Source organism: Nasonia vitripennis, chromosome 3 (assembly GCF_009193385.2).
Source record: "Nasonia vitripennis strain AsymCx chromosome 3, Nvit_psr_1.1, whole genome shotgun sequence".
Taxonomy (NCBI): Eukaryota; Metazoa; Arthropoda; class Insecta; order Hymenoptera; family Pteromalidae; genus Nasonia; species Nasonia vitripennis.
The window spans coordinates 2,737,686-2,748,501 of NC_045759.1; the positions used below are offsets into that span (position 1 = coordinate 2,737,686).

Consider the following 10,816-nt stretch of genomic DNA (forward strand, 5'->3'; position numbering starts at 1 on the left):
AGGCTATCCAAGCTCAATGGTTTTAGTTTTGCGACGCAAATGTATATGCGCGAGAAGCGCACGCGAATGCAATTTTCTCCTTCGACAAAAGGATTAATAGTAAGTTAAAATAAATAAATGAATATTATAATAACGAGTATATAAAGCGGTCGATGTGTCCAGTAGCGCGTAAATGAGAGAGATGAATCTAGGTGGATCGAGCGACTCTCGCCCCCGGTAAAACGTACTTACCCGCAGCCCGAGAGTCTGCGAGTGCAAGCGAGCGAGCTCTCGCTTCGACGACTATTATATACAAAGCGCAGTATTGAAACGAAAAAAAATTGTAATTTATTTTCCCCGTATATATATATATAAACATTTGTATTGACGTATATATATTATACTGTAATCCACAAAAAGGCTCTTTTTTATTGTTATAAATAACCGAGTAATCGCCCATGTGCTCGATTAATTTTTAGGATAAACATAGCTCTTAGTATTTATATATATATATATATATATATATATATATATATGTATTATATGCATGACCTGTATACTTATACGTGTATTTATAAATACAATCTGTGAAAAGCACACTTGGTCTTTTTTATTTTATTTATTATTTTATTTTTCTCGGTTCACATGCGTACAATACATCATAATTACACACCGTGAGAATCACTATCGATAAGGTGCAAAAATACTTGATTCCAAAAATTCCATTTCGCGATTCTCTCTGTATCTAGCCTAGGATAAATAAACTAAACAATGATTGCTTTTTTGTGACTTGGACGTCTAATATCTTCACTTGTTGTATATTATTCATGGGGCTGATTCCTGATCAGCATCTGGCATACAAAAGTTTGGTGGAATATTCTCGAGTATCCGTTATTTCAAGTTAAAATCAAGTTTACCTTAAATACGGAAACATTAAAAATTCTAGTATTCAAAATATAAAAATATCAAACATCACGTGTAAAAGTAAAGCTTCTGAACATTCAATAAGTAAAAAAATATCAGAAGTTTAACAAAATCGTTCATATCACATATTATTTCCTGTGGTATCTCTTCTTCTCCTTCTTCTTTTGAGACTCGAAGATATTCTGGCTAATGAAGAAAACGACGGTCAGTAGCGTGGTGAAAATAACGCCAACGAGGAATCCCGCAACAGATAGCAGAATTTCATTATACGTGGAAACTTTTTTGGGCACGAGAAGGTTCTTTCCCTCTCCGTTGTGTCTCGCTGTATAACCGAGCCAGTAGAGGATGCGATCCATAGCATGGTTTGATCTGTCGCGTATAGCCTGCGAAACGACTCGGGCGTTTTCACGGTACTGGGTGCTCTCGTGAATTTCCTTGATGCTTTCACTTACTGCATCCGACATCGCGTCGATCTTTTCGACATAAGCAAAACCCAGCTCTGAAGCGCGACGGGCGTTTCGCAACTCGTCGACATTACGGGGAAAGCAGATCATCGGTGAGCCGTGGAACGCACTCTCGAGGAATTCCGAGTCCGTGCAGTGAGCTAGGATTACTCTGGTTCTAGAGTAGCCTGCAAAACAAAAGAGTATTAAATCATTGCATTTAATTTTGAAAAAGTATACATTTGATTCAGAAGGCTTCTTTTACCTATGAGGTCTTGTCTGTCAACATCTTTATGGATGAAAAGATTGTTAGGCTTGTTGTGCATTTTTGCATGTTTGTTTTTCCATATTACAGCCAAACCCTGTCTATCATTTGGTAACTTTTGTGCAACAGCACGAATCAGTACATCGTAGTCCTTGTCCAGAAGTACAACAACACTCCCTGCTCTAAATTCCACCAATTCCTTTTGAAGATCAGCAGGCAAGGGTTGAGGACCTCGACAATGATGACACCCAATCTGAAGTAAAATATTTAATACATTGAATTAAAATAAAACAAATGATTAAAATTAACCAGTATAAAACTTGACTGCATACCTCAGCCACTAGTTGGGTCAGCAGAGCAGAATTCATACGTAAGATTGGATCTGCACCCCATAGAACTAGTTGCACATTAGAGTACAAATTTGCCAATGAATTATCAATATTGGGAAGTTTTTTCTGGATCATTTTGTGAGTGGCACTGACATAATTACTTTCAATTGAGTACATATAGAATTTGAGATTCAAGTTCTCAATAAAGCTCTGAAGAAGACCTGTCTCATGAACTGGCAAAGCCATTCCTGTTTTTACAAATACATATAATTCTTGATTATGGCCACGAGCGTATATTACAGGAATAGAGGACACAGAGGCTGTCCATGGCAATAAGCAAGCATCGTGCCTAGAAAAGACAAAAAAATATATATAAATAATAAAGAACTCTTTGTGAATTATCAATGATGAATAGTGGAATACCTTACCTGACACCCGGGAAAATAATAAACGTTGGTTGCAAAGACTTGACATGCTTGGCTATGCCTGAATCAGAGATAAAGCTCTCGCAGAGCTTGACTGCTTTAAGATCATCGCTGTCATCTGCTTTAAGACTAGCATTTACAGTCATCAAATCAACTCCAACTAGATGCTCGTAGTAGTTGCTCACATTGGCGGGTATCACAAGAGTAGTCTCAATTCCAAGATCCGAAATGGTGTTAGCGAGCAAGGACAGCTCATATACATCCTCAAAAGCAACAACCACAGCTGACTGGGGTGGACTAGCCAGAGAAGATGCAGCAGTGGAATGTATCAACACAGCACTCAAAACCAGGCATATCAAACATGCCATTTTGCTGCTGTTGATTTGTTCAATATAAACTAATTAAATTCTTTCTACCAACGACTACTTACGTGCAACACGCGCACGATGTTATAGTCGCAGCCAAATGAGGTAAGAACTACTTATGTCCCGTAATTAAAATAGTCCCTTCCACGTGTAGCCAGCTGAAAGGCCGAGACCGGCGGATCTCACTACTATCATAACATCCCAAACTTTCTCAAAGGAATCTTCAAAGGAAAACGTTTTTCCGCATTTGTTTATTGAAACTCTCCTGTTGCACTCTTAGGTCGTAAAACTTTATTGAAACCGGCAAGCGGCAACACTATTTTCGGTATATACGACGCGAATATAAACACTGCTATACAGTACTACAGTACAGATGTGTGTTTACGCGGTCGCGGAGCAAAAGGGTCATGGAACCGCCGTCGAGTGATCCACGGCTCGCGCTCTCCTACCTATATATATATATATATATTGCAGCCATTGCAGGGGTGGATGGTGACGGATTTTAACGATCTATGACCGTTTGACGTCGGTTACGTTGTAAAAGTGTGGTGTACGTGTGCAAAACTTGGATTGAAACAGAATGCAACATAATTTGAATGAGTTACGCATAGAACTTGATTTTAAACATTTTAGGTAACGAGATTCGCTAAATCCATCACGTTTAAATGTAACACACTAAAGCTGAACAAAAAAATTATCGCTGGATAATTTAGTCAAAAATATAAAATTTGCGTATTTTGGCCATCTAGCAGCCGAAAAGCTAAACACCGACTTTGTGTAGCGGGTTTCTAACCTGCAAATTCAAAGAAGCTCGAATAAGCGCTTTTGTCAGTCGTATAAACACCAGTTGCCGTAATCGCTGATACTTACAAAGAAATGAGTTTCGGAGCTGATCCTTCAAAGGCCCAGGGAGGCTCGACGTTGGGTACAGCTTTGAACTTCGGAGTTCCAACGCCAAGTTTCAATTTGGGCACAAATACCACGGCTACAACGTCCGCTCAAGGAGCGTCCCTCGGAGGCGGTAAATATCAAACCAATGCTTCGTCGTGCTATTGTTGAATTACATTTGATATTTGAGTCAATTTTTCAAAAGGTTTTGGACTGGCTTCCACCGCTACGACAACCTCAGTCACGACGACTGGCACGGGATTCAACTTGGGAGCTCCAACGACAACAGGATCTGGCTTCAGCATGACTAGTTCTACTCCAGCTACAACTCCTTCGTTCAATTTGGGCAGTTCCACGACTACAACATCCAGTGGATTTAATCTAGGAGGTAACAGCTCATCCTCTGCTGCTACATTCAATCTGGGCAGCACTGCGGCTACCACTGCTACAGGACTAACATTGGGAAAGACAACTACTGCGCCAACTTCCACTACTGCAGCTGCTGCCAGCAGTCAGCCACAGACTTCTCTGGGCCCTACAACGACGTAAGTGTGGTTGTTTTGGTTCGTTGTTTGATTCATTTATTCATTCATTGACATTTCAAACAAACTTGAAAGCTTAGTTTTGGCTGTAAATGCTCTTATTAAAATTTTGATGTTATAAGGTGAATGAAATTACAATTAAAAGTTTGTTATCGGTATTCAAAGGCAACATATTGTTTCAGCTTGACAGCTTAGGCAGGGACTATGAAGCAACACTGGAAAATGCTTCAATTCCAGCAAGTTCATTTATCTAAAAAAAAGCTGATTCCTAATGTGCTGATTAAAGTTTCTAAGTTTCTAATATTACATTTATAGAGGGTATTGGTTTAGATTTACAATTTTTATCACTTTTGACAATTATTAAGTAGAACTAATATATAGAGCACATTGAAATGCACTGCATACATATCTTGTTTGCATTTCAAGCCAAGATATTAATCGAATATACATGAATTATTAGAATTATGCTTTGTATTATTATTTTAGCATCTACTGTATTACAATGAATAAATAAAAAATCAATGAATCAATAAAAATGAAGTTAACAAAATGATTGAGAAGATTAAAAACAAAATAATTGTTTTAATTATCTATGACTAATTTTAATGCAGAGTCAGTACTTCATCAGCGAGTAAACCTTCAGGTGGTATAAATTTTTGTCAGTTGGAAGAATCCATCAACAAGTGGACCCTTGAATTGGAAGAGCAAGAGAAAGTGTTTGTCAATCAAGCCACACAAATCAATGCCTGGGATAGGTTACTCATAGCAAATGGAGAAAAAATTGTAACTCTCAATCAAGAAGTAGAAAGGGTCAAATTAGAACAGCAACAACTTGAACATGAACTTGATTACGTTGTAAGTATTCTTTTTTTCTAATTCATGAAACTATGGCATTTAGTTTTTTGAGTATGAATCATTGCAAAAATTCATTTCTTTTCAGATTGGGCAACAAAAAGAATTGCAAGACTGCTTGGTGCCACTAGAAAAAGAATTAGCCTTATTGTCTGTCACAGATCCAGAACGCGAGTATACATATCGTTTAGCCGAAAATATTGATACACAATTGAAACAAATGTCAGAGGATCTAAAGGAGATCATAGAGCATCTGAATGAGGCAAATCGAGCACAAGATTCTAGTGATCCAATTGTTCAAATAGTCAAGATTCTCAATGCACACATGAACAGTCTTCAGTGGCTTGTGCAGAGAACAAATCTCTTGAATCAAAAGATTCAACAAATTGATCATATGCATCAGAGCTTTAGACAAGAAAACGAAAGGAGTTTCAGTTTGGCTTATAATTAATTAAATTTTTGTTTATTCATTACTGTACTTGTCATTTATATACGTTTAATGATAAAACAACTAGTTTTTTCTATGCAGGTTGAGATCATTATTTAACTAATGCACATAGAAAGAGGAAGATTGTAAAAAGTTGAAAATCATTTACTGTAGATTTGATTTTAATTTTTTCAACAAAACTAGAATTTTATTTCAATTTTAATTAATTTAATCTTGAAATCAAGTATAGTCTATTTTGTAATAAGAATTAATAAAAATTTTTATATAAATCAAAATTTATTTTGTTGTTAAATTACTCGATGATATCTAGTATAAATTTAAGGTAGATCAATAGTTTTTTGTTCCTTATAATATATCTTGTACAAAAATTTCAGGTTTTTTTCTTATGCTACTTCCATTTCTGCCGGTTCTTCTGCTTCATAAAACATAAAATCCTCTTGATACTCTTTTAGGAACTGGGAAGATCGATTTTCATCCATAAAAAGCGTGTACGCGCGTTTCACATCATCCACGCCTACTTCGATGTTCTTGCTTTTTCGGCTAATCAGAGACGACGTGGTGATTAACTGGATAGCATACCTCAAGGAAGTTTCAAGTGCAATACGGGTAAGAACTAATAAGGCATCATTTGACATTTCACAATCTTCCTCTTCGCATCTTATTTTTAAAATTTCCTTGAGTTCTGATTCTTGGTATGGAATGGTTGGGACAATTATCATACGATCTAGCAAATCAATTGGAATGCCATGTGGACTTTTGTAGTTAGTACCCCTAATTCTTGTGATACCCCTATTTGTGGCCATTATGACAACTGGTGCCATTTCATTTTCCAAAGCTCTGTTAAGAAATGAAAAACACTCAATATCCAGCATGTGTACCTCATCAATAAATAATACTCCAGGCACAATTTCAGCTTTTCCTTCCTCTCTCCATTCAGCTACTTTTTGGTTTATCTGTTCTCTTACTTCTGATTTAATTTCACCGGTATCTCCAGAAAATAGGGCCAAGAATCCATGTGTTCTGCTGTTTATGACATCAATTTCATGCAATGTCACAGTGTGGACTACTTCTTTTCTCTTCTGTAGCTCTCCCTCAGGACATTGAATAAACCTTGTCTGTGGTCCAGTTGCATCATAATCACGAGCCCTTGTAAAGGAACGACCAAGCTTGCTGATCTTACCAGTGGCTTTGTCTATAGTTATGACATCTCCAGCCTGAACCTTCTCCTTCATAAGACATTCAATCATCTTGTTTCCCAAGTCATAGATAGTTTCCATTTCTGTAGTTTTCAAGGTGAGCTTACCAACTTTTGCTCCTACACCAGAAACTGGTCTGTCCACTTGAATTTCTACAACCTCGCCTTCGATGATTTCGCTCTCTTCCTTGATTCTGATTCCTATTGACTTTCTTATAGCCTGAGTCAAGGCTTCTGTTTTGCTCATCTCCAGTGAATAGATTTCAGAGCCAGCCATGAGTGTAAAAGGTGTATCTGCACCTAAGGACTGGGCCAGACCCAGAGCCACTGCAGTCTTACCAGTCCCTGGTTGGCCAGCCAGCAAGACTGACCTACCAGCTATTTTACCCTCCTTAATCATTTCTAGAATTATGCCTGTAGCTCTGCGCGCTTGGAATTGGCCAACCATTCCTTGAGAAACATTTCGAGGCTCCAAGCTGTCATCTAATCCCAGGCCTCTGATGTGAGAATGTGCTCCAATACGCTCAATTCTGGTGATCTCACGTACCTCGTGAACTTTAGAAGCTGCGATCGCCATCTTGTTATCCTTTTTCCTAGTATTAACAAACACAGTGAATTAGCATCAGTAACTTTAAAAACAGATATAAAAATTCAAATGAAAGAGAATTTTCATATTCACTTATATCTAACTAATGAATATAAGATATACACATGGCTTACGCTTGGAGAAAAAAAAGGAAACTTTACAATAACGGCTTTTCTTTACAAGCATCTAAAGACTCTACGGCGAAATGTTTGGTGCCTAGTTATTAATTATACTTACATAGATACGCGGTTTCTATCCAAACAACTTACGAAGAACTTAACCTCCCAAACAAGTTCGTCAACTGTATTATACGAACAAATTATGTATTACAAAACCATACTCACTTTTTATCGTCCAAATGGTAAAAGAGTCAACCAACTGCAGTTAGATATAATCAAATAGCAGCCAAGGTCATCAAATATTGGCAAATAATTTAAATTATCCACAGCAAAATATTTCTCATCGAAAGTTTGCCGATGGTCTGACGCTGCACCGCGTTTTTTGTGGACTTTGAAAGTCATGCGCGCAGTCGCAAGACATACCCTTACCTGATATTATATATATATATATATATATATATATATATATATATATATATATATATATATATATATATATAGGCAACACGCCATGTGCCATACGCTTTTGTTAGAATTCCGAAATTGTTCCAAATTAGAGTAAGATAAGTATTCTTTGCAGATTATTTTTGTTTTAGAATGAATTGAAAATAAGTAAGTACTTGCAGTAAATGAAAAGCGTGTAATTTGCTTTTTATATTCGTGAAAAGATGTTCGCTGAAAGACTGTCAAGATTGATAAACTGCAAGGAATGGAATGTACTTCGAAAGTTGGATTCAGCAGTCAGATGCAATTCGCATTACAGTAGGCAAGACAATGCGTTTTGTAAATTCTTGTACAAAAAACAAATTCTGCTTAACAATAATTGTTTAAAACAATGGCATACCACTACTGCCAACATCACTTACCTACCTCAGGAAAATATTTATGCTCGCAGCATTCTAGACAGTTCAGAGGCTTACTCTCATTGTTTTGCTACACCTCTTCCATCTAAAAAAGAGCTTACAGATCTGAAGCTTGATAAAGTAAACAGTTTGATGGAAAAATCATGGATCAGCATGAAAAATGAAGAAATTTTGAAAAACTTTGAACTTCTTACTTATTACGCCAGTCAAAATTCGGAATCCTTAAAATTGCCTAAATACTCTGGAATTGTAGAAGTAATAACAAATAGGCTTTCGAGTTTCAGTGATCAAGAACTGCAGCATCTGTTGAAATGCTTAGGGTTGTGGGACAAAAGACCAAGCGATCCTGCTTTGAGAAATTTTTGGCAAGCATTGGATGCTGAATGTGTAAGGCGACTGGCTAATTGGTCAATAGATGAGATTTTTTTGATGAATGATCTTTGGTTTAAATCAAGGTGTCCTAGATTTTCAAATTTTATTACTAAGAGTTTGACACAAGTCAATACTTATAAAATGACACCGACAAATCTCGTGCAATATGCCTATCTTTTGAAAATTAATAACAAAGTATTGCTAGATTTATCAAGTTTTGAGCACAATGTAGAAAAGTGTATTCATCAGTTATCAATAGAAGAATTAGGTGTAATTTCTATGGCATTTTTTAAATATGAAGCTATAATTAAAAGTAAATATTTATTAATAACATTGATGCAAAAGCTTCAACAGAACCTTCATACTGTTAGTGATATTTCTTTATCAGCAATTTTGAAGATATTGAGGTAAAAATACAATAATGACTTATCTTTAGTATTTTTGAGGGTAATAAATATGATATTTTTTATTTATTTCAGGAACAGCATTGATTTACAAATAGTTGAACAGTTTGATATTTTACAACAGGCATTAGTATCACGAATACCACAATGTACATTATTAAGTTTAACACACATAGCTCATATGCAAGCTAGAACCTTGATATATAATGATGAATTGACATCTCTTATACTTAAAAGGTACATTGATAATAGTTGTTATCAATCATTTCAAGTATAATCTTTAATTTTTGTGTGTGCATATTGTGTATAATATATCATATTTCTTTTTAAATAGATATAAGCAGGAAATAAAAGAAGCAAGACTAAAAGACATTGAAAGGATTCTCTTTACACTGTATATATTTAATTATAATCCTAAAACAACTAATTTTTATGTTGCTGCTCAAAATGAACTCTCAAGACCTGAAAGGGCAGATGAAATAAACCAGTAAGTATAATATTTAATGATAATTTGTTCGTTCATTCATTTTTTTTACTAACTAACTGAATTATCTCGACAGATTTCCCAAGTCGTTAATTTACAGTGTTCTATACATGCTTCAAGTTAATTATTATCCAGAAAATCTCTTGAAATTTGTAATGGAACCAAGATTTTTAAACAAATTGTGTGATAACAATATTCACAAATTGGATCGTGAATATTTAGTTTTAGACTATTGCATAGAATTAGAGCATCCTGAATACGTTGGTCCAAGACTAAGAAAAGACATAAATCATTTTCTTCTTAAGGTAAACTATCTCATTCCCATATTAAATAATTTTTATTTTAATGATTGTAACATACCATTCATTGTTTTAGCGTTTTGGGTCGCTTAGAAAAACGCCAATGTCGGAAAACCAAAGAGTCAACCAATATAGCAAAATCATGACTGATGTGGTTCATATATGCAGGGTATTTAATTTGTAAAACTAAAGCTATATTCTATAAATTTTTATCATTGACTCATTATTATAATTCAATTCCTAGAATCTCTTAGGCTCGGAATCGGCTGTTCATGTAGATACTTTACTTCCACATTTCAGCAGAACTGATGTCATCCTTTGTTACGACCCATTGACAAAAACATTTGTATCAGCGCGTGATGAACTGTCGAAAATTCCAGTTGGATCAATTAAGTGTGCACCAAAAGATGGCAAAAAATGGTATGTCTTTGTGATTGGAGTACACAACACCATGACTAGAAATACTCTAGAGCCCACCGGAATTCTTATGGTACAATTGAGACATTTAAAGAAAATTGGTTACATACCTATACTGGTGAGTTTTAACGAATGTTGTTAAATTCATTTAAGTTTGCATAATTCAATTTTGTAAAATAATACATTTTCTCATTGTTACAGATACCCTACCTTCAGTGGCAAAGTCTTGGAAGTGAGAGGTTGAAAAGCCAGTTTATCAAACAAATTCTGTCTCAATGATTCTCTTTTTTGGGATAATGTAATATATTAAAAATTGCATCACTTTAAAAGCGAGAAATATATTATATCGTTATAATTCAGTGACGAATTGTAGAACATGTATAGAATTTGAAATTGTTGAAAAAAAAATTTGAACATTTGTACTGTACATATTTAATGTTTACATATATTTTAACTTTTATACATTTGAATAAATGTATATCATATTTTTGATTGAATTCATCATTATCAATTATTATCCAACTCTCGTGAACATATACCCTTTCTTTACAATTATTTTAAACCTATATTATGTGTATTCATTCAATAATTTTGATTGGATATAAGCTTAAAATCAC

The 10,816-nt window shown here is 35.2% G+C and overlaps 4 protein-coding genes across 6 annotated transcripts; 2 read left to right on the forward strand and 2 right to left on the reverse strand.

Annotated features, from left to right (window-relative positions):
- Window positions 1–579: 579 nt before the first annotated feature.
- On the reverse strand, window positions 580–3,188 carry LOC100122875 (UDP-glucuronosyltransferase 1-5). Its single transcript, XM_016983656.3, has 4 exons — window positions 2,369–3,188; window positions 1,944–2,289; window positions 1,612–1,864; window positions 580–1,534 (listed from the first exon to the last, which is right to left on the reverse strand). Exons 1-4 carry the CDS (start codon window positions 2,731–2,733, stop codon window positions 1,032–1,034), a joined length of 1,467 nt encoding a protein of 488 aa, XP_016839145.1. The 5' UTR covers window positions 2,734–3,188; the 3' UTR covers window positions 580–1,031.
- A 107-nt stretch (window positions 3,189–3,295) lies between these two features.
- On the forward strand, window positions 3,296–5,735 carry LOC100122884 (nuclear pore glycoprotein p62). The gene is made up of 4 exons (XM_001606443.6): window positions 3,296–3,751; window positions 3,824–4,163; window positions 4,772–5,015; window positions 5,101–5,735. Exons 1-4 carry the CDS (start codon window positions 3,607–3,609, stop codon window positions 5,461–5,463), a joined length of 1,092 nt encoding a protein of 363 aa, XP_001606493.1. The 5' UTR covers window positions 3,296–3,606; the 3' UTR covers window positions 5,464–5,735.
- On the reverse strand, window positions 5,718–7,807 carry LOC100122898 (ruvB-like 2). Of its 3 annotated transcripts, none has more exons than XM_001606455.3 (2): window positions 7,586–7,807; window positions 5,718–7,248 (listed from the first exon to the last, which is right to left on the reverse strand). In XM_001606455.3, exon 2 carries the CDS (start codon window positions 7,230–7,232, stop codon window positions 5,844–5,846), a length of 1,389 nt encoding a protein of 462 aa, XP_001606505.1. In that variant the 5' UTR covers window positions 7,233–7,248; window positions 7,586–7,807; the 3' UTR covers window positions 5,718–5,843. The 3 variants fall into 3 exon arrangements, with proteins under 3 accessions (XP_001606505.1, XP_008203975.1, XP_008203976.1); XM_008205753.4 differs by lacking the exon at window positions 7,586–7,807 and adding an exon at window positions 7,479–7,567; XM_008205754.4 differs by lacking the exon at window positions 7,586–7,807 and adding an exon at window positions 7,376–7,468.
- Window positions 7,808–7,847: 40 nt separating this feature from the next.
- On the forward strand, window positions 7,848–10,700 carry LOC100216469 (FAST kinase domains 5-like). The gene is made up of 7 exons (NM_001142457.1): window positions 7,848–9,002; window positions 9,075–9,236; window positions 9,334–9,486; window positions 9,560–9,788; window positions 9,859–9,951; window positions 10,027–10,317; window positions 10,401–10,700. The coding sequence occupies exons 1-7, from the start codon at window positions 8,029–8,031 to the stop codon at window positions 10,476–10,478; spliced, it is 1,980 nt and encodes a 659-aa protein (NP_001135929.1). The 5' UTR covers window positions 7,848–8,028; the 3' UTR covers window positions 10,479–10,700.
- The last annotated feature ends 116 nt before the right edge of the window (window positions 10,701–10,816 follow it).